Below are 24,310 nucleotides of genomic sequence, written 5' to 3'. Positions count from 1 at the left end.
GCGTATCCACTCCCGAACAGTCTGGATGATGGCATTGTCATCCACAAACCGCATGCCTTGCAAGTCTGATTTGAGCCTTCCAAACAGGTAGAAATCACTTGGGGCCAAATCGGGACTGTACGGCGGATGTGTCAGAAGGTTCCATTTCAATTTCCGGAGGGTTCCCATTGTTGTTTTGGCCATATGGGGGCATGCATTGTTTTGAAGGAAGGCTACCCTCTTTCCACCTGTCATCCGCTTGGATCAGAACTTTTTCTTCACGTCTGTTGCCAGGAGGTCTGAGTAATAAGCTGCATTGACTGTTCTGGCATGTCAGAAAGTCTACATGGATAACCCCCTGCCAGTCCCAGAAGAACGTTGCCATCACTTTTCCTGCTGAACGGCTCATCCGCGCTCTCTTGCGTTTGGGAGAACTGGTATGCCACCACTCGCGTGATGACTGCTGGGACTTGGAAATGAAGTAGTGCATCCACATTTCATCAGTGGTCACTACAGACTTCAAAAATGCATCACCTTCATCTTCAAACTGCATGTGCACCATTTTGTTCACGTCCGTCAAAGTGTGTGGTACCCACCGTGCATTCACCTTGCAATAGTACAGGTGGTATTTCACGATGTCTTCTACACTACCAACACTGATGGACAGCATTGCTCCAAGTTCCTTGATAGTGATGCGCCTATTCTCACGAATAAGTGCATCTGCACGATCAATGTTTGGCTCGGTGACGGATGTTCGCAGCCGACGATCATGCGGTTCATTCGCCACATACTCTCTGCCCTCTCTGAAGCACTTACACCCCTCAAACATATGGGTCTGTGAGAGACAATCTTCCCCATACTGTTGTTGGAGTCTGTGGTGAATTTCAGCGGACGGGACATTTTCTCTGAGGAATTTGATCACAATGTGTTGTTCCGCGCTCCGCAGTACCTTCTGTTCACTCATCACTCTAGTAAATCCCAGACAGGACTGAACAGGTTCTAACCCAAACAGGAGGGAGGGTGGAGGTTGTGGCTTCACTCTCTCAAGGTCGCACAGCTGCTGTGCAGTGCAGCTTGTTTACACACAAATCAGTCCCCGTCATATTGAACCACCTTGTATATGCTAATAGTAACCTGGTGATGTGGAATAAGCAACTATGATGATTTATGAATAAAATATCGAACCTGTGACAAGGACTGTACCACAAGGAAATTTTGTAACTTGGACTTTCACGGATGTTATTTGTAAAGTTTCTAAAGTTATCTTGTCCTGTAGCCCAAGGGCAAAGACTAAAGTAGAACACTGGACTTTCACAGATGTTGTTTGTAAAGTTTCTAAAGTTATCTTGTTCTGTAGCCTGAGGGCAAAGACTAAAGTAGAACATGCTTGTTTTTGAAAACATACCACCATACATTGGTAAAAGTCCAAGAGAAAGACCAATGTACAATTAGGACAAGATCCACAGAATGTCCTTGAGCCTGATTGATGTCACCAAAAGGGGAAAGGCCAGAGGAAGTTTCCGGGAGAAACTACCCCAAAGACCAGTATAAAAACTGAGTTAATACATACATTATAAAAGATAAAACAACTCCGTCCAGTTTGACTGTTGAAGATTTTACTGCTTCAATTCTTAACACCCTTCCATATTTTGGTCCCTATGGACCATCAATAGAAGGACACAGATATTCTTTGGAAACCACTATTACAATGGGTGTTCTGAATGTTAAAATATATACACATACAATGTTTGCAATGCACAATATATACAAAATCCAAAGTTTTCACAACTACAGCAATTGTCTTGGTCTAAAGTAAAGCTATTCCTCTACCAGGCCATGAAGGTCCATAGGGTTGTGAGACGTTGAGGCTCCCACATTATCTAGACAATCAGCTCAAAGATGGTGGTAAGGTTGTCAGCCTTACGTGCCGGCCGCAGGGCTATGCTACAAGCCAGAATGTCGCGGGTTCAAGTCCCGATGAGGTTATTGGATTTTTTCAGCTGATCTAATCCTTCCAGCCGCACTAGGCCCTGGGGTTCACTCAGCCTCTAACAGAAATGAGTACCAGGTTGTCTTGGTATATTAAAGTTTTCTAAAATTTTTGTTATTTAAGTTAAAATTTATAAACCAAATAGGTTCGTGTCCCTTCTCTCATCCCCTCTCTTGATGTGCTGCCTGTCTTTCTTGACAATGAGGTTCTTTGATATCGTCCTGTGTTTGTTCGTGGTGTGCTGTGTTGTTTTTACGAACAAACACAGTGGCCAGTAGTTCACAAGCAAACTATACCGACCAAGCGACCAATGCTGGTTGGCAAAGTTAGTGCCAACTTTTGCGGACAGAGGGTGTCCTGTGGTCAGCAAATGGTTCCCCATGGCTGTTAATTTCGGTTTTCTATACAGGAGCCACTTTTTCCTTGATATAGCTCCTCAATTATCCTCATGAGGCTGAGTGGATCCTGTTCCAGACCCACTACTTCTCAAAAAATCTGATAGCACCAGGAATCAAGCATGGGACCTTTGGATCTGTAGCCAGAAACTCTGACCACTAGACCACAGAGGCGGTCGATGACTGAGTATCTATATACTGATTTCCATGACAGACCATGCCAGGATCCAAGACTAGACTATTGGTCTACAGTTGGTGAAAGCACTTATAGAAGAATATGGAATTTGAGTTGACACACAAGTACGTGGAAGGCCTGTCTGACAACACAGTACCATGCCTAGCAGGAATACATTTTTTGGAATAAAGTAAAGTAAGTAAAGGTATCTCTGTGACAGGCCGTGGAGGACCATAGTGTTGTGAGATGTTGAGGTTACCACATTTTCTAGACAATTGGGTCATAGATGGCGGCAAGGTTATCAGCCTTACATGCCAACCGCCCTTTACCGCCAAGAATATTCCAAGAATATTCCTGGTACTCATTTCTGTTAGAGGTTGAGTTAACCCCAGGGCCACAGCGCAGCTAGAAGGATTAGGTCAACTGAAAAACAATCCAATGACCTCATCGGGACTTGAACCCGCAACCTTCTGGCTTGTAGCATAGTGCCTCAACCAACTACGTCCTTAATTTTTTTTTTAATGGAGAAGAAAACCATGCCACAGGAGAGAGGCACTGTTTGTTATAAATAAGGGTAAAGAAAAAGAGAATATTTTGGTGCTCATATTGTGGAGTGGACTCTGAAGCGAAGAATGCTTCAGAATACACCACACACCTCAATCTTAAATGTTGTGTTCTTCTTAGCACATGAATAATAGTAAACATCTGAACATCCATAATCCAGAAATTCAAGTATATCACTGTTAGTGTTTGTGTTGAAATAAAATTTCTAACTAACCAAGCAGGATCATCCAGTGTAAGAGATTTCATTCAAGCCCAATCCCTGTCCAGAACAGAAAACATTATAACTTGCTATAAATACTCTATGTTAAGCGTGGATTGACTGAACTCTGGAATGCCTGTCCACACCTGCACAACCTGAATTCAGTACAGCCAGACACAAAGAAAAGTACTTACAAGAGTTTTAGTATAAAGACAGCAGGTCTGTTTGAGGCATCTGATGCCCATCTTGACATACCCCAGACAGATATACTCAAGCAAAATAAGATAACATAACCACCACATAACCTAATGGTATAGGATTCTTACTCAAAAGATAGCTGGCGATAAGGTATCTCAAGTGAGATACCATCTATGCAACACCTCACATCAAAAATGGCAGTCACCAGAAATGCTATCCAGGTGTAATAATTCTTAGCTAGGTGACAAGTCTTTTGGCATTCAAAGCAAAAGGTTCCTACAATTCAGTTGTAAAACATATACAAGTCCTTGTAATGATGAATCTAACAAAAGTAATACAAAGCAATCAATCAACCAATAAGAATGTGGGATAATGTGGAATGGCCGAAGTTGATATCCACTTTTATATGTTAATGTAATTAAAATTAGGAGTAGCACTGTAATCCAGGAGAAAGCAACAGTTTCCAACACAGTGAGGGAGAGACACATACACTTACAGCTACGTATGAGAGGCAAGTGTTGAAACTGGCCTGGGTATGCACTTGCAGCTCAGTCTAACTGCATGTCTGCACACACATAGTAACCTGTTTGTATTACTGGTCATTTGCAAAACCACTGTGTCAAGCATACTGTGATCAGCTCTGGATAATGGCTGAAGCCTGTCAAAAGTGGATGAACAGGGGCCTGGTAGAGAACAGCCAACAGCCAGGAGATGAGGCTCAAGACACCAACTTCCAAGGGACGCAAAGTGACTGTTTCACACACTGGTGGTGAAGGTTTCATTCCCAGTGATATGCTTGTGTTCAAGTCAGGAACGAAGTTCAGGGGCAACCATAATGACAAGAACTATTCTAAATATGAAAAGTGGCTTAATGTCTCACAGTATTGAGTAATGAGTATCCTGCGCACATTTTTTTTTTTTGTATTTATCTCACCTTAATGGCACGTATCCAACTTCGAAGTTCTTCATATAATGTGACACCTCCATATCATCATGAACCTGGCCACGTCCCGTAGAGCCAAATGTTTCAATAGCATAAAATTCATTTTCCTCCATGACTGTTGCTTCCCCACCTTTCACGATTGGCACAGTCTTCCCAGCATGGATACCTAGCACAGAAAAACAGCCATCACTTTCACTATTGGCACAGTCTTCCCAGCATGGATACCTAGCACAGAAAAACAGCCATCACTTTCACTATTACATTATAAATTTACTAAAATGGACCTTAAAAACTTAAAAACAACAGAAAGAGAGGAATTGGATTGGATTTATATGCCTAAGGATAGGGACCAGTGGCAGGTTCTCGCGAAAAGGTGAAAGGACCTATCATATCACAAAATGTTTGGGATTACTTGACACAATTCCCACCTAAAAAACAAAGATAAAGTAAAATGTAATAGGAAGATTAGTTCACATTTCATCCCATTAACATAAGTTTGAAGCAAAAGAAAAACTTAGTACCATACTGAACATTTAAGGTAATTTTTTCTCTTTATTAGATCAGAGCTAAATTTAATGCACATGTGAAACGAGGAAGGAACAGATTAATATATAAATATATTTCTCACAAATAATGATTATAATTAATTTACCATGTTTCAGTAATCAAAGAAACCTTTTCTCATGTCTGTTTTCATTAGTAACAAATGCTCATTTATACATATGGTATGAAGAAAAAGTGATCTGTTCATACCTAGGCAAATCTTCAGAATTGATGTCATTAAAATTATTATATAATCTGTACATACCTAGGCAAATCTTCAGAATTGATGTCATTAAAATTATTATATAATCTGTACATACCTAGGCAAATCTTCAGAATTGATGTCATTAAAATTATTATAATTTATATAACTTCAATGAATTTTACAGTATATTACATTATTATTACAGGGTACAGCAAAGGAACCTGACGATTTTATTTTAATTTTTAATTTATTGTTATAAAATAAAAGAACATTCAATGCAATTTTATTCCACACACCTTTCATTACGTCTCTGCTTATTTTTTTTAGGAGCAGATCGCTGAGATGTTGTACATCAGTGGTTATCAAACTGTGGGGCGCGACCCCCAGGGGGGGAGGCTTGAAAGGGGGGCCCAGCATACTTTCCTAGATATAAATTAAAACTGTCCTAAATCAATTAGAAAAGTAACAAAAAATAAAAATACATATAGAAAAACTTTTGATGAGTACAGGCTTTAATTATCATGAATTTCAAAATAACTAATAATTATTCTCTTTACCGGCAATTATAAAACGTGTATGCCAGAGATAGCGTTGATAGTTCGGCAGCAGCTGCATCCTCTGAAATTCTCTTAAGTCTAGACTTTTTAAAATGCTGTGTAAGGAAATGGGTGCCGAACACACTGCTCTGTTGTTTTTAGTGATGCTCGATGGCTTACAAGAGGCAAGGTATTAAAGAGAATGTTTAAGCTGAAGCATGAGGTGTTCTGTTTTTTAAATGGGGAAAATCACTCACTGGCAGACAGTTTCAGCAACAAGGGTTTGTTATTGAAAATGGCTTACCTCACAGATATATGTGAGAAACTAAATATCCTTAGCACTTCACTTCAAGGGAATGAGGCAACTGTACTTTCTTGGAATGACAAAGTGAAGGCATTCATGAGAAAATTAGAGCTCTGGAGAAACAGTATGGAAAGTGACACGCTAGACATGTTCCCTACTCTAGTGTCAATGGTACAAGACACTGATAATCCAGTGCTTCCAATGGACATAAAAAGCTGCCTACTTGATCATCTCATAATGTTGAAAGTTCATTTCGAAAAATACTTTTGCAGTGATTTTAATGAATTTAATTGGATTAAAAATCCATTCGAAAATGCTCCTGGGCCATCATCTCTGAATGTAAATGAACAAGAACAACTCATCGATCTCACTAGAGATACTTCATTAAAAAGTAACTTTAAGGAACTGTCTTTGTTGGAGTTCTGGATACATATTGGCACAGAATTCCAAACTTTGAGCCAAAAAGCATTGAAAATCCTGATTCCTTTCACAACAACTTTCTCATGCGAGACAGGCTTTTCTGCTTTGGCAGCTACAAAGTCAAAGTATCGTTCAAGGCTAAATATTGCTAAATAAGTTAAAGTGGCCATTTCTGATATTACACCACCCTTTGATAAATTTTGTTCTCAAAAGCAGGCCCATCCATCACACTGAACTTTGACATTTAAATGTTTAAATTAAATACCTGTTAGTTAAATATCATTAGATTTCAGTACATATTTTGGTTAATTGCAAGTGTTAAAACTAATTTTAATTGTAGGCCTAGTATTGTGATACTTTAATTCTGAGTAAGAAAACTGCTAAATAGTATGTAGAAAAACAGAAAATAAACTGAATAAAACGTCGAACATACCATGACTTCTATTTTGGTAAAAAAAAACAGGCTGGGGGCTTGAGAGTATTTTCTCTTGTCAGGGGGGGCTCAGAGGTAAAAAGTTTGGGAACCACTGTTGTACATCATTGTGTACACACTCTTCCAGTGCACAACTCACCATGTTTTCTGGTATCACTGAAATCTGCTTCTGAATTGCGATCTTGAGGTCATCAATGGCCTGTGGGCTAGTGGTGTACAGTTTCGCTTTGAGGTACCCCCAAAAGGAATAATCACAGGCAGAGTGATCAGGTAAACTTGCAGGCCATGGAAGCTCACTGTACAGCAAAATAATGTGCTCTAGAAACATTTCCCGAATGACCTCCATGGATGCTCTTTCTGCATGGGTAGTTGCACCATCTTGCTGGAACCATATGATGATGAGCTCAATTCCACGATGACTCAATTCTGGTTTAAGGAAGTTCATTTAAAACTTCAACATAACAGGCAGATGTCACTGTAACTGCACGCCCATCTTCGTCTTCAAAAAAATGAGGACCTATGACACAGAAATTTGAAACTCCGCCCCAAACAGTCACATGTGCACCGTGAAGAGGCCGTTGATGGAGTTGCCGTGGATTTTCTTCTGCCCAACAGCAAAAATTTTGTGTGCTTCATCTGTCATAAGAATGACATCATCAGACAAATTTTTGATTAAAAGCTCAGCTACGGTGCTATGGTTTGCCATGCCATGATTGCTTAATTCTTGCATCACCATCATTTTGTACAGATGGCAATTCTCCTTCACAGTGATTGGATATTCCTAAAGCAAAAGAATATCTCCTGGCTGAATGCCTATGGCTCCTTATGAATGACTGCCTCACAGCCTCAATGTTCTGTAGCGATCCCACTGTACACCCACTGCCTGGTGGTTTCTTCTTTAATGCAGAAGCACTTGTTCTGAAGTTCTCTACCCATAACTGTATGGTATCATGGCAAGGAAGTCTTCCAAGACAAGCAACACTGAAATGGTTGCAAAATATTCACTGAATTCACAACTGAGCCATCATTTTTTAAAAAACATTTCAACAATAAATATATAATGTTGTGTGCTCCAGTGTTTCATGGCTACTGCAACAGCATCAGTTAAGCTAGCAAATGACATGGTTCCCACCATTTCATCCTCAGGAGATACCAACATAATGCATTTTAAAAATTGTCAGGTTCCTCTGCTACACTTTGTACATTATTTTTGCCACAGCTGACAACTGTTTCCAATTCCCTCGTAAATTTTGATTTCACACAATTCTATGCTCGGTCTAGGTTGTTTCTTAATAAAAGTTGTGTCACTGTACTATAATGTTTTAATACAAATATTTTTTCATATAGCTTATGTGCACTGTAATATCTGTACACCAATAAATGAACATCAAGGCCAATATGGGATCTGAAAAGGTAAGACAATAATTCTGCCAACACCTCTACATGCCTACTTTCTAATTAAGGCTATTCTTTCTCACTGTAACACTCAACCTTACTATCTATCATTTTTGCATTGAAATACTTACGGTAAGGAGAGATGGAGTGGCCATTCAGGTTCCTAATGGACTTGACTTGATATACCTTACCATCCAGCTCCACCTCATATGACTCCATTACTTCTTGGATTGCTGCACCTATGTCACAAAGCTGAACATCAATACCAGCAGCCTGTGGAAAAAAGAAAAATACAACTGACAACAACCCTGAAAACACGCAAAGCAGGTGACAAACAGAAGTACTGCAAGGATGGTTTGTGGTGTAGACTGTGGGTAAATAACCCCACGGTGGATGAAGCAGTGCCTACACATCTTCATATTTTCCATGTCTGCGTTTCTCTGTTTGTGGTACACAAATCTGTTAGTACGAAATTTTACACAACTGAAAACTAATCACTTCCTAGTTCCTGCTTCTTCCTTAAAGGAAAAAAAAAACATGGAAGGCCATTGAACAAATTATTCTATTAAAAAGTTAAAGTTGTCCCTGCGCTTAACTAATTAGGCACTAAACCATGAAGGTGTATGGGTGAGTGGATGTATAGATCCACATTTTCTTGATCTTGGCACTAGATGGAGGTAAGTGGTCAGCTTCACGCCCCGGCCGTTTTACCCCTGGGGAAAGAGCCCCTGATACTCGCTGGATAGGAGGTAGGGTGGACCCCAGAGCCAGTCTGGATGATGTGGAGAAGAGAAAATTCCTGACCCTACAAATTACTCTATTACTGTATGATAATAGATCATAAAAAATGCAACTTTTGTGGTGGTACTTTTTTTTGCAGAATGTCAAACAAAAAACTGCTGATATTAAATCTATATTTAGCTTTTGGCTTGATGGTGATAATGAAGAAAATGGGAGTTACACATGTGATATCTGGTGCCACAACAGATCCTAAAGACATCTACATATTATGAGGCATGAAATGTTTCTTTTATAATACAATATTAACCTATAAAAACAATAACTATTATTTCTATGACTAAACAAATTACACATATGAAAACTGTTAAAAACTTTTAGGATGGGTCCATCAAATTTTATATAGAAGAAAAGATAGTAAAGACAATAACATCAATGATAATACATAACATACTTACAATTGCAAGTAATAAAAATTTCACTTGATCAGAATTTTATCTTGTTATGATATTAGTAGCATAAGCTGTGTATATCAGAAGGTCTATGCAACAGGAAAGCAGGATTTTTTACTTCTACCTAGAACTCCTTGTTTTATTTTTACTTTCCTTCCAGTATGTGCTGAATATTATTATTTTTCTTCTTTTTTAGCTTTTAGTAAAATTAATTGGGTGACTAGCCAAATGATAAGCAAGACAAAAGCGTTTTCGGGTTGGTCCCTAGGTCAGAAATGGTTAAATGGATTTGCATGTGGATTTCATGCCTAAAAACGCCACCAGAATTCCCTGATTAACACTGAGACAAAAATATCCCTTGATAACATTTTGATTAAGGCATGAATTTCATAGAATATGTGCTTAAATTTCTCCATACTACACTGCCACATTGCAACTTTAATTGCATTTTATGCAAAAACTGAAATTTCATCAATGAATATTTTCATCTAAATATTCATCAAATAATCACATAGCAGCATCCAAGGAGAAAATTTCTGAGCATACCCCTTTCAGTATCTGTAACACTACAGATCCTCTGTTATGCTGCTCATAATTTACATTACAGCATGATAAAAAGATAAAATAGTTCCGTCCAGTGTGACTGGTGAAGATTTTTCTTATTTCGGTTCTTCATGCCCTTACATGTTTCGGTCCTTAGAGACCATCATCAGAGGGACATCAATACAGTTTGGACACTACTATTACAGTAGATGTTCTGATCATTAAAATATACATACAGTGTTGACAATACACAAATGGATACAAAATCCAAAGTTTTTACAATTACAGTGGCTGTCTTACTATATTAAAATGTTTTATTTTTGTCAGTTAAGTTAGAATTTATAAACAAAATAGGTTTGTGTCCTCTTTCTTATTACTTCTCTTGATGGGGGCTGAATGTGTGCCGCCTGCCATTTTTGAGAATAAGGTTCTTTGATGTCGTCCTGTGGTTGTTCGTGGAGCGCTGTATTGTTTTTAAAACAAATTAAATTTATATTAAAGCATTCTACATTTTTACTTTCACACACAATATGAATAAGCATATAATATGTAAATGCATTAAGCTTCAACTATAACATGGTTCTAACTACTGCACTGCAGTCTATCAAAATGTAAGCAACTTCCTTGACCTTGAAATGAGAGGTGAGAATTCAATAAAACAGCTGCATTACCAATTCCAAAAAAATTACTTGCACATAATATGGGCATAAAAACATGACTCCAGCATGGTAGTTTCTAGGTATGTGAATGTAAAGCAACCCTTGTTTCCTCACCCAAGTATAAAAAACTTTTGTCTTATATTCAGGTAAGTAAAATATATTTTATGTAATAAATACTATGAGGAAATTATGAGATCCTTCTCGTGATTTATGATTATGTTGCATCATATAACCTGCTATGACCTTCCATTTTTATCGCTGATATGACATCCTGCAATGCTACAGTGAAAACCTACTTGTACCACTATGAATACATACAATGAAATTCAGTATAATATAATGAATGCTTGACAAATATTGAGGTACCTTTAACCATTTGTCTGAGCTGATTTATCAGCCATGGTGTCACCTGCCCTGGGTAGACTTTTTCAGCCATGTAACCCTTATTCTTTACAATGCAAAATATTCAGTATTTAAGATGGTTTTATAATGATTCTATTGAACACTAATATATATTACATTGCCACATGATTTTATGCAGTGTAACTATAGAGAAGCTTGAGTGATGCACGCACGCGCACGCACACGCACACACACACACACACGTGTTCACCATCACATCTTCACTGTTGTAGCCTCAGCTACCAGCTTCTAACACTCACAGCTCACCATAACTGAACTGCACCAGTTCTCTAACTAACTGCAACAGCTAAATGGTCCTGCTTAAGACATCTTGGCACAGACCACACAGAAAACATCTCTTCCATTATTGAGGTATTCTCTTAATGACATGGAAACATGCTTGTTTGCGAAGCCATTACCTAGCCATGGTTGCTGTATAATCACTTATATTATGGTCATTGCCTAGCAATGGATAATACCATAATGTCATATGTGCATCATACTGCCAAGTTTATGTTCTATAAAAGTTCAAAAAACGCCCTGATGCTTCAAACTACTTGGTGCCATCTTGTGAAAACTCAAACCTGCCACTTGAGCACATGCAATGGAGAAAAACAGGATAGATGGCTGGTATTATGCTATCCATCTTGCACCGTGCTGCCATTAAGACAAGAATATTCCAACTCCCACAATGGTAGAAGTTCCATTTCTCCATTTCATTACACCTAGTTGTTACACAGAACTTAAATCAGAGTATGTAATGGTACATCATACCAAGTATACAGGATGGATTTGTACTTTGTGGACCGGTTGAAGGCTCTGAGCGCTACATGGTGACCGGTGTACTACTGGCTGAGGCGCATACAAATTCTGCTGACAAATCAGCATGTCTGATAATTGATAACATTCAGAATAAAGTAGTTACAGTTCACATATCACAGGAGGTGTTGAAAATGCTGTTCCTCTATACATAGATATCATTCGCAATTAATTATTTCTTTAAAAAACACAGGTCCCACAATCCTTCTTACACTTACCACACCGGACACCCTTCGTGGGTTATATGTGGATTCTATGAACACCAACAGTGATTATTTTGCATATTTATGTATCCCTGCAAGTGAAACCATGCTTCATCAGAAAAGCATGTCAACTGCAGATCAATCTCATCTTCAATGAGAGACTGTAAAAACCAACTGCAAAAATGAACCCTGCTAGCTGGATCGCAGAGATGCAAGGTATGGATTAATGTTGTTTCATAGGGAAAAAGCATCAGAAATTGTGTTGCCATTCTTGCACTACACTTTGACACTTCAGTCTCTTGAGCTACACATTAAGTGATTTTCTATGTGTGTATGTTCAAGTCTGGCCCCTATGTCATATAACTTCTCCTCATGAAGCATTTGGCGCTTATGTTTTTGTTTCTTGTCTACTAAGAGACCCATTTTTCTAAATTTACTCACCAAATTGTGAATTATTTGTCTGCTGGAAACTCTTTCATCACAAAATTTATGTTGAAATTTTTGCTGACATTTTCTAGCATACATCCATATTTCACACGGGTGACATACAGAAATATACATTGCTCTGAAGTACACCATGATGTGCCACACTGCTTACTAACTATAATCAGAAGGAATTCTTGCAAAGCTACTTTATATTAGATTAGTAGTTAATTATGAAAATTTACTGGAAGAGGGGAAGGAAACAAAGGACTAATGGCTTAGGAAAAATCGGTACTGGACAATGAAAGAAATAAGGATGAAGATATATTGATGTGTGTGTGTGTGTGTTATATTGATAATGCGCATGTTGGTACATAAAAACATACTTCTGCAGTTGAAATTATTGCTCAAGTTAACAGCAATCAAAAGCGTAAGAACAAATCTACTATAACAAAGAATTAATTTCTAGCTTATCCAAAACTTACCTTAATTCCAGTATTGGTAGCATCACGTACAGCTTCGATCAGCTTGTCATACTTATGGTCAAACGCTAAAGTGAATGCACAATCAATAATTCTACCTGAAAGAAAATGAATTACAAATTAAATCCTTATAATTAACATGACTATAAGTCAGTAAAGCTTCGTCTTAGATAACCTATCTTGTATTCTGAAGATGCAAGGTCTGAAACCCAGCTAGTAATGGTTATTCTGACTAGGGATTTGTTGTGTTATAATTTTACAAAACAAACTCCATGGCTTTTGTCTGCAAGCGAACTATACCGACCGAACAACTGCCACTTGCCGGTGAAGTTAGTGCCAACTTTAACAGATAGAGGGTGTCGCGTGGTCAGTGCAACAAAGCCCCATGGCCATTAATTTAATTTTTCAAAGAAATAAAATTTCTTCGTATTCTTCGTTTTGGCCGACGTTTCGGAGGATCGTGTCGCCTCCATCTTCAGAGCAGTTGAATGGCTTGGAATGCAGAGAGCAGTAGCTGTAGTGACAGGAAGTGCAGTAGCTGTGCAGTAGCCAAAACGAAGAATACACGGCACCTAAACCCAGAAGACGGCTTTCTTCACTACTACCTCATGTTTACATCTATTTACAATTGATCATTTCCTGGGGCACTGGAACCCTCTTGCTTCTTGCTTCCTTCGTACCTTCTTGCAGCAGACTGAGTAAGCAAGTATGGCAAGTGACACTGTGTTGTCCAGTAATGGCATCCCATGACATTTCTGATGTCTCAACCTTCCAAAGCACACTGACTTCAAACATCCTGTCACACTGCCCCTCCTTAAGTTTACTTGACCCAAGCAGCCTCCTAGTAAGACACCTGTTAGTCCAGATCTTTTACCATCATCTATGCCTTGAGGGGAGGTCCATGCTACATCTAGGACACCCTCTCAAATGGTTCCCCAACACCATGCTAGGGCATAAAAATAGCTATGGGTTCACGTGTAGGGGGTGAAATATTAAGTTCTAAAATCCATGAGCTAATTAGTTCTATTTGGCATAAGGAAAAATTGCCTGATCAGTGGAAGGAATCTATTATTGTACCAGTTCACAAGAAGGGTGATAAAACTGACTGTAGTAATTATCAGGGGATATCACTGCTATCAACTTCATACAAAATTTTAACCAATATTCTTCTCTCAAGGTTAAGTCCATACATAGATGAAATTATTGGGGATCGTCAGTGTGGGTTCAACGAAACAGATCAACTACAGATCAGATCTTCTGCATTCATCAGGATACCCCCATGAAACTAGTTAAGCTGATCAAAATGTGTTTAAATGAAACTTATAGTAATGTCTGTATAGGTAAACATTTGTCTGATAAATTTCCTATCCAGAATGGTCTAAGAGAAGAAGATGCTTTATCGCTGCTCTTTTCATCATCCTCTGTGAACGTGAGGCCTTAACTTATTTAAGATTACATCACTTGGGTCAATATTTTATGGAACCAAGAGACTATTTTGACGTCCCCACATACAAAATCCTGCACTTCATTCAAAAGCGCAGGATTGCTGAAGGGGATAATCAAAAGGGGAAGCACAAGAGATCACTGTGGTTGTGGTGTAAGGGCCAAGAGGGCCCACCCATTGTACATTCATTCATGCCGATGACGCGAATCTACTGGATGATAATATAGATACCATAAAGAAAACAACACAAACTTTAACTGATGCAAGTAAGGAGGTTGGTCTAGAAGTAAACACATAGAAAACTAAATATCTGTTGCTGTCTCATCACCAAAATGCAGGGCAAAATTATGATATAAAGATATGAAACAGATGTTCACTTGATATACAGAAGTGAGAAAAGTAAAATTTAGTCTGAAATTTAATGGACTAACATAAACTGCAATCCCTAAAGGCATGAGAGGAATTAACTCTGAAGTCCAGATACCAACTTCGTAACTTAGAATTGGTATGGGGGTTACAGTAAAAACATGATAACATTCTGTATTTCAAAGCTGTTCTGGCTAATTACATTCTTGGTAGGATGACATAATATTGTGATGGGCTGGTGTGCCAACCACAACATCATGTCATCACTAAATTACTTTCAACAAGGAACATCCAGGAGGTTCTCCAAAACATCACCAAACCAGCTTACTGAAATGCAGTGTCGCCACACCAAAATGGAAACAATAATTAACCAGAAAACCATTTAGGTAATTTGATTTCCTTATTTACTAGACATGAAAATTAGGTATGTAACACTAAAAATTATAACTCACCATTAATATGAGTTCCAAAGTCAATCTTGGTAACATCATCATACTGCAGAACAGTTGTATCACCTGCATTTGGGGTGTAATGAGCGGCACAGTGATTCCGGGAGCAGCCTGTTGGGAAGGCCAAGCCAGCTTTCAGCCCATCTTCCTGAATCAACTTGCGAGCTACAGACTCGAGCTCTTCACATATTCCAATCATCGTCATTCCTGGCTTAACCCACTTCTGGATGTGCTGCCGGGTCTTTAAAAAATTACCTCCATGAGACATGTACTATAAATCTTCATCACTTGCCATGCTCAAGAAATTAACTTTGTTTAAAGTCAATGTGAGAAACAACAAAACATCATCACTAAACATGCAGTAAATGCAGAATAATGGATGATGGACAAAGTCCAAAATCCCAGTAATTTCAATTAGCGCAACTTCCACAAAGCAAAATTCAAGCCACTACAAGTTTATAAAACTTACTCAGTGCTGCTGTACTCCCTATGCAGTTGAACCTCTCTCCAAGAATCCTCTCATACACAAGAACTTCCTAACTTCAGACATACTTTTCCTAATCTGACCCCAAAACATTAACATTGTATTGCAACATTTTAATTCATACAAACTCATGTTCTACCTCAAATGTAGCTTTTCACTTATTTTTATTTAGTAAGAATGGAAAAAATTTGTGTTACAGCACAACTCTGATATCTTCCAAATTACTGCCAGGAAAAAAAACGTAACATATTTTATAATGAGCAGCTCATCATATACGTAAAATCAAATTGTCCAACTTCTACAACATCTGAAACATCTGCAGATAAACCAAATAATTACATGATGTTCTTATTCTGAAATACTTAGTGTTGCAAAGCTGGCACCAAATTTCATTCAGTTTTGATTTCCCTTCCAGGTAGGCACCAAAACATACCTGTCTATGAGCTTCAGCAGCATGACGTACTTCATTATAAATATCATTATGAAGTCGATCGAGTGCACGTTTCTCTTCATTTGTAAATCGGTTTATAGCAGTACGAGAATCATTAACCAAAGGATATTCCATTTCTTGCCCCACAGGAAACACACCTATGGTAACAAAATATTATATCCAGTCACAATCAAACCACTACCATAATGATACTGAAATGCCCTTTAATCCCATCACATTAACATAAATGCACAGACAAAAATCAATATTTGGCAGGTCAACATGTTGTGGCATGTAGACCCTATGCTAGGCATTCAAGTTCTAAGGTCTCTGATTTTTTTTCTCAGGACTGGGAGCAGATATACATGCGGTTTAGCTTAAAATACGCGTGCGCTCTTTGTGAATACGTGACAGAGATGGCGGCACTGTACGACACACAGAACTCTAGTGGTGGCAGCGAGAGTGAGTAGTGTTTTTGATACTTAAATTGCGACGTTTTCGTTACAAGAACAGTGAGTAATCATTCATTTTATCCACTTGCGTGGTGCAAAACTCATTGAAATTCATCGCCAGCTGAGTGAGACACGTGGTGATGGTGTCATGAATGTGAAAAATGAGCGTTCATGGGTTTACAGTTCAAAGAAGGCCGAACGTCGTGTGACAACGAACCAAAACAATCTCGGCCTTGCACCAGCTGGTCTGACAACATGTTCGAGCGAGATGAGAAAGTTGTTTTGGAGGATCGCCGATTGAGTGTGGAAAACATCGCCTCCAAAGTTGGCATTTCCGTGGAATCTGTGCACACAATCCTGCATGAAGACCTGTGAATGCAGAAAGTGTCCTCCAGGTGGGTGCCAAGAATGCTGGTGGACAACCACAAGGCTGGGCATGGCAATTTGCCAGGCGATGTTGACACGTGATGAAGGCATGAATGGGACTTTGTTTTCATCAATTGTGACAATGGATGACACATGAACGCCATTTTTCAATCCTGAAACAAAGCGTGATTTTCCAGTGGTCAAAACAGACTACTACAGAAGCGTTCATAGCAGCCATGGAATCATGGCGTCGATGTTGTGAAAAACGTGTATGGCTGCAGGGAGATTACGTTGAAAAGTGACAGAAGTTTCAAATTCTTTGTATGATTATTGTGTGAGAAAAAAAATCGGAGACCTTAGAACTTGAACGCACAACGTATAAGCGTTCAACAAATCCAATTACCAATCCAAACCCTGTCTATAGCCACTCTAAAATCATGACAATATACAGACAATTTGGGTTTCTGGTTTTTTAAGAGAGAAGTACATAACATACTGAAGAACTATTAAAGACAAGAATTAGTAATATGATTCATTATGGCTTATTAAAAATAAAAGGTGGCCCAAAAATGAAGCATATGAACAGACATAATATTAGATTTGAAAGGGATGGGTAACAAACAATGCTTGCACTGAAAACTTCTGATATACTGAGTACGTAAAAGTAAAAAAAAAAGTAAAAAGTAAAGCTATCCCTGTAACAGCCCGAGAAGGCACATAGAGTTCTGAGACGTTGAGGGTCCCACATTATCTAGACAATCGGCTCAAAGATGGCGGTAAGGTTGTCAGCCCTACGTGCAAGCCACGCTTTACTCCCCAGGAAAATTATCTAATTCCTGGTACTCATTTCTGTTAGAGGCTGAGTCGACCCCAGGGCCACAGTGTGGCTGGAAGGATTAGGTCAACTGAAAAAATCCAATGACCTCATTGGGACTTGAACCCATGACCTTCCAGCTTGTAGCATAGTACCCCCCCGCCCCAGAAAGTATAATATTGTTCTTGTATACGAATCTGTGCAAAGACAAAAACCAGTAAATATTTTACAATCTTATCACTCAACTCCATTCTTCTACTATTACATATACTAACCCATTATTAGTTAAAGCAAAAAATAAATTGTGTACAAATGGTAGGGGGGGGAATTATGTAAGTAAATACAGTATCTGCTGCACAGGCCCTTAATTACATAACCCATACATCACTAATCCGTGTAATATTGGGCAGAGTAAATTTCAAAAGAGGCAGTTTGGTAAATTTATTTATTTACTGCACACAATCTTCCTTATACCAGCCTTGATGTCCATTTATGGGTCCTCAACTGGCAGCAGCATTTCATAAGATGGCAATATGGCCATCAGGAAATGGATGAACACAGACCATCAAAAATACACGAATGAAACCTAGAGAGGGACAAGCAAAGGTCTTCCTTGAAGGACCCTCAGTAGTTGTAGATAGCCCCACTTGTGAAAAGTGCCTGAAGATGAATCACCTCACGCATACTGTGTATCTGAGGTTCTAGCTAATTTAGGACTGCACTTCATTTGAAAAACAGGACTACTGGAGGGTTTTCTCTGAAAGAAGCAATCACAACATATCAAAAATGGTGACAATGTAAGGAGTGCTACTGCCTACCATTTTCATCAGCAATCTACTTACACCAGCCATATGCTACCAGCTCATCTAACACTCGGCATAGCATTGTTATGAAAATGACATGTCACTTCTTAAGCATACCTCATGTGCTTTCCAACTGTTCTCTCACAAACTACTTTGAGAAGTACATAGAGAAATGTCTTTCAAATCATGCTTTAAACCAATCAGATGTGGCTTAACTAACAAAGAAACATTAATTACCATCTGGAAAAAGCTCTGCAACAGGAATGGAGGGAGGATCTGTCTGAGGTTTCTGATTTCCTTTTCCTCGAGCTTTACGCTTCTTTTTCTTTTTTTTAGCATCCTCACTGCCCTCTGGAACATTGAAATGTAAATGTAGCAATTTAAAATACTACATACAGGTCTGCACAAATTTTCTACACATTTAGTGGCCACTTGCAAAAACTTGGAGCCAGAATAAAAACCAGTAATCCCTCAAATGAGAAATATGCTAATTTTCAATAACAATAGGACATATGAAATATCTACATATAACAACAGCCAGTTCCTTTCACACTCAGGGAGAATCCAATGCCCCATTGCTTGGATATGGAGGAAAATCCTGAGTATCTTTAGTCACTGTTAAGACATGAGGAGAGGATTGATAACAGGATGGACAAATAAAATGGATGGGAAGGGAATTCTGAAGAAGGGAGATAAAACGAAATAGAAATTGTGAAGGAGGGGGAGGAAGGAAGATGTAGGAGATGAACGATGACAGGACAGACAAATAATAGGGATACCAATAAAGGAAAATGGAGGAAAGGAGTTCAAAGCACAAAAGGGTAAGGGCACAAAAAAATATTTTGTCCATCATCTCCAGTGGGTCACGTGCAATTTGTGCTGGCCTGATCATATGCAAAAGAGACCAGTACATAAAGAGTCCAACATTCCAACCACCAGGAACCACAACTAGGTAGAAAAGTTTCTTCTTTTCAGTACATCTCATAAACTTATAGTGTTAATAAGAAATGTACTTATATAACATAAAAATAATTTTGAGAAAGAAAACCCACACATCACTATGTCATATTTACAGACACACTGAAAAAATGTGTAGCAGACAACAAAAACAACAGAACACAACCATAGTAACAGAATGCGATGACTACCTTACATCTGTGAATTTTAACATTTAACATGTTGTAGAAATTCATGACTGTGATTTTAAATCCTCGTGTTTGTGTGTGTGAATTTTAAAGTTTCCTCTTAACATGTATACCTCATGAGACTAAAACATTTCAGGGTATTAAAAAGACAAGAAATAAACCAGATATACTTAGATGTAAATTTACATCTCACTCTAATAGAGAGCATGTTGGAAAACTGAACCCAATCAAAAAAATCACATTCATTTGATTGAAACATACTAATTAATGCTATGAACTGAAGTAGCCAAACATGCAAACATAATTTGCCCTCAAAAATAATGAATTGAGAAATCATGCAGTGGGCAATAACTGACAATTAACAAAGCAAAAGTATGTAAATGTGGCCTACTCTTCATACCACTAAACAATTTTCAAGTTATTAATCGTAAAGAAATAATATTAAATTATAACATGGTCAGCTCCTGGAAATATGTATGAATATCTAACTGTGCTAAGAAATGAGGTATACACTTAACTAAGCACACATACAAGTAACTTATATATTGCAATCTATTAACATGCTCACCGTCTAGATCATTCTCTTCTCCATTAATTTTTATATTTTCTACTCTTTTCCTCGTTTCTTCAGCAGCATCATCACTTTCTCCCCCACCTGGTACATCAGCTGATGCTTTGCCAGCACCTGAAGAAACATCCATAATCATATCTCTCTAGGTCAATATTTAACGCGAAATGTATCCATATTGCTTGAACTAAACATCAATTTTAATAGACTAACACATCACCTTCGTCTCTGAGCTTTCGGCAGAGCATAAATTTACCAAAATTCCAACCTTGGAACACATTGTTTTACCAAAGTATGGTTTAAATGATTTCACGTCTTACCAGCCTTCTTTTTTTTCTTCTTCCTTTTCTTTTTCTTTGAAGCTTCTGTTGCTCCTTCTTCACATTCTATGTCATCGATATCATCAACATTTCCATCGTCAATCAACTTTTCTTCGGATTTTCCTACTTCGTCCAAGACGGCAGCCATTTCTACCAATTTCACCCGGCACACAGATTTCTACCTAAGCTACATAACGACGTTGGTCTTATTGCCACTGACTTTACACTCAGCAGCTATGGCACTCCCATCTTATGCTTGAGTGGGAAATAGTATGGCAGCTTCGATAGCTCAGTCAACAATAAGCATAACTACTTGGTGTTTCATCGAGGGAAAGTTGTTCTGTTATTAACTAATTTAGCACTACGCCATGAAGACGTATGGCGAAGTGGTTGTATTGATTCATGTATGCCTGACCTCGGCACCAGTTGGAGGTGAGATGTCAGCTTTACACCCCGGCCGCTTTACCCCTTGCGATTAAGCCCCAGGTATCCGTCGGATCACTCACCTCCAACTGGTGCCGAGGTCAAGAAAACGTGGGTCTATACGTCCACTCCTCCATACGTCTTCATGGTGTAGTGCTTAATCAGTTGGGCACAGGGACAACTTTACCTTTCTACCTTCATCCATCGGATGTGTGTTTCAGTAATACAAACAATTTTAAATTTTAAAGTTGTGCAACAATGTATCATGTTATAATGAGTCCAATTATTTCTTAACCTCAAGCTTAGAACAGATCGGCGTAGCTGGAACGCCTCAAATTTGTATTCGGTTCGAATCTCGACCGGGCTACAAGCCATTATCAGAGACAAGTTTCATTGTCTTCTTCAGAAACCCCAAGATAATACCGAGGTAGAGCTGAAACAAGCCATGACTGACTCCTTCCGAATTCCACCCTTCAACGAAACGTCTTATGTGGGAACAGAATCATTAAATAACCCAACAATTTCCAATTAAATCATTTGGTTTCAGTTATAAAACACTATCTCAAATTAATCGATCAACTTCACGGAGGAGAGTCCTCAGGTAGGTTAGAGTGATTCAGGTGATACAGAAAATCTCAACTTTTATGCGACCCGAATGTTCATTACCGTGTTCATGTATATCTTTTAAATTTTATGCTAATTACATGCCACCTCTATGGAAATAAAAACAAAGTTATGTTCATATCAGATTAAATATATGGTCTATTTTAAAGAATCTACATATAATTTGAAAGGATAACATTAATTTAACTCTTATAATATGCGGCAGAATTTAATGTTACGAGATATCTACATTTATATATAAAACAGAAACTCGTTTATAACTAACTTCTATAACAGAAACCAAGTTATCACTACAGGTTGTTAAAAGGTATACATGTCTGTATTTTCCTTACATAACTTCTGATTAAACTGTCCGATTTCCTTTAAACTACAGATTAAAACAATAGCGAATACTGCCACATTCCAATTCTCAGTTACTTCAACATATCAACATCGGGAGCTGCCAGTGTTTCAGCAATATTGAGGCCTTTCATCTTAGGTCCTTTAAAATGTGTATGGTAGCGAAATCATAAAACGCATGCTTTACATCTAAAGTTAAAAACTGAAGGATGAGGACCGAAAGAAACTTTTTGTCTGATTATAAGACCTGCTCAATTTCTGCAACTAAGCTTATGAAATTGAGCGTGCGACATTATGAATATGTTGCCTGTATAATTTCGTTAACAAATATTATTTTTATGTTGTCATGTACATCATTAATACTGGACTTGACACTCTCATAGCGGAGATTATGACTGTTTCTGTCATCTTGGATATAACGCCGTATAGTCAAGAGAAAGTCAATTGACGATTCGGAGCAATATATCTCCATTTTCTGGGTCGAAGAACAAGCGAAGGAAGAAACCAACAATAAGAGAGCAGCAAGCAGAATCTATTTACTGTCTATTTCACTCTCCTCCGAAACGTTGGTTGACCTTCATCGGGCTGCACTACGTTATACCTCTGAAGATAGACATCGGTATGGCTCGTATATTTTATTTATTTCGACGTATATGGAAGATGGGTTTATTTCTTCTGAAGTCAAGCATCAGCCCACTCCTGTTCTAGAACTATGACACTAAGAGATGGGGGTTAGTTTAGTTAGTTAGTTAGTTAGGTTAGTCAATTTAGCAGCTTTATGTAAAAAAGCTAGACATGCAAAGGTATCCCTGTAAGAGGCTGCGTAGGTCCATAGGGATGTGAGACATCGAGGCTCCCACATTTTCCAGACAATCAGCTCACAGTTGGCGGTGAGGTTGTCAGCCTTACGCGCCGGTCGCCATTTAACCCCCACGAATATTCTTGGTACTCATTCCTGTTAGAGGCTGAATCGACCCAGGATCATAGTACAGCTGGGAGGATTAGGTAAACTGAAAAATCAAATGACCTCAACAGGAATCGAACCCGCGACCTTCCGGCTTGTAGCATAGTGCCTCAACCAAGTACGCTACCGCGTAGCTCATAGGGAGATATAGAACTTTCAGAATTTTCGACTAAGGTACAACAAATGTTAACTAATAATAATGATCAAGGAGCTTCTTATGACTGACTGTACTTTACGATGATCGAGAGTACGAAAGGACAGCTGACCACTCTATTCTCTGAAATTCTCAAACTAAGTTTCCTTCACTTATAGAATCTGGAAACTTTAAACACTAATCTGAAAAGTCCCGGCTACTGCATATAAATCGTAATTGAAACAATTTGGACGGTATTTTAATTCTGTTCATCTGAAAACTGAACTTTCCCTCATTTATCCGTCAGAAGAATCCCCCCCTGGCACTACAGCCCCAGTGGGCCTAGGCCTACCTCCATGAACTTCCGTTCACTTCGGTTTTTCTAGATCTTACACATTCGGTAGGACTCCTTGGGCGAGTGATCAGCTCGTCGCAAGGCCTCTACCTGTAGACAAACACAGACACAAACATCCATGCCCTGAGTGGGATTCGAACCCACGATCCCGGCTTCCGAGCGAGCGAAGACAGTGCATGCCTTAGACCGCTCGGCTACCGAGACCGGCAGAAGAATTTTTACCTTTTAATATTTCAGACCTCAATTATTTTATTGCGTAAAATTTGAGTACCAAATTACCAGAAGTCATACACTTATCTGCCTTGTTATTAACAGCTCCAGTAGCCAGTGCGTCTATCGAGCGGACACTCTTTACGCTCTCTACTGTGAAGAAGATCCGTACTGAGCCCACTCAGCGCGCAGACTCCGGAAAGGCTCACTAACATCCTCACAAAGTTATTGTTAATGAGAATTGCAAAGAAAATTCTTCAAGACGTAGAAAGTATTCTACTTTCTGTGAATCTGTTACAGGTATTTTCTGCAGAAAATTCGTCACATGGGATAAAAGTATAAGGTACAATAAAGAGAGGCAAGCCCAGCAGTCGCTAAGCATTTTTTTGCTAGTTTATATTTCCGTCCCGTTTTATCTTTAACTTAATTAATCTTTAGCTTAAACTTTCATAGCTATTTCGTACGATGCATATACTCAATTGTCAAAACATTCACAACTTTTCCCTTCCTCGGGGTTTGGTTAACACTTCTGAAAATATCACGTTCCAACACTGGTTAAGTTCCAGACTTCAGTCCTTTCATCAGATAATTCTTGTAAGCAAACTTACTTACTTACTTACT

At 38.6% G+C, this 24,310-nt stretch overlaps 1 protein-coding gene across 1 annotated transcript in view; it reads right to left on the bottom strand.

Moving 5' to 3' along the window:
* LOC111872541 (methionine aminopeptidase 2) overlaps window positions 1–20,831 on the bottom strand; it is a 28,033-nt gene extending 7,202 nt beyond the window's left edge. The window contains exons 1-8 of the mRNA XM_023866566.2: window positions 20,642–20,831; window positions 20,322–20,438; window positions 18,846–18,959; window positions 16,177–16,331; window positions 15,263–15,500; window positions 13,004–13,098; window positions 8,411–8,552; window positions 4,435–4,609 (exon numbers count right to left, since the gene is read on the bottom strand). Of these exons, the coding sequence (XP_023722334.1) occupies window positions 4,435–4,609; window positions 8,411–8,552; window positions 13,004–13,098; window positions 15,263–15,500; window positions 16,177–16,331; window positions 18,846–18,959; window positions 20,322–20,438; window positions 20,642–20,789 (1,184 nt within the window). The 5' untranslated portion in view covers window positions 20,790–20,831. The remainder of the gene's footprint in view (window positions 1–4,434; window positions 4,610–8,410; window positions 8,553–13,003; window positions 13,099–15,262; window positions 15,501–16,176; window positions 16,332–18,845; window positions 18,960–20,321; window positions 20,439–20,641) is intronic.
* Window positions 20,832–24,310: the final 3,479 nt, after the last annotated feature.

Source organism: Cryptotermes secundus, unplaced genomic scaffold, assembly GCF_002891405.2.
Source record: "Cryptotermes secundus unplaced genomic scaffold, Csec_1.0 scaffold690, whole genome shotgun sequence".
Lineage (NCBI taxonomy): Eukaryota > Metazoa > Arthropoda > Insecta > Blattodea > Kalotermitidae > Cryptotermes > Cryptotermes secundus.
This window is presented reverse-complemented; position numbering and strand designations above follow the sequence as displayed.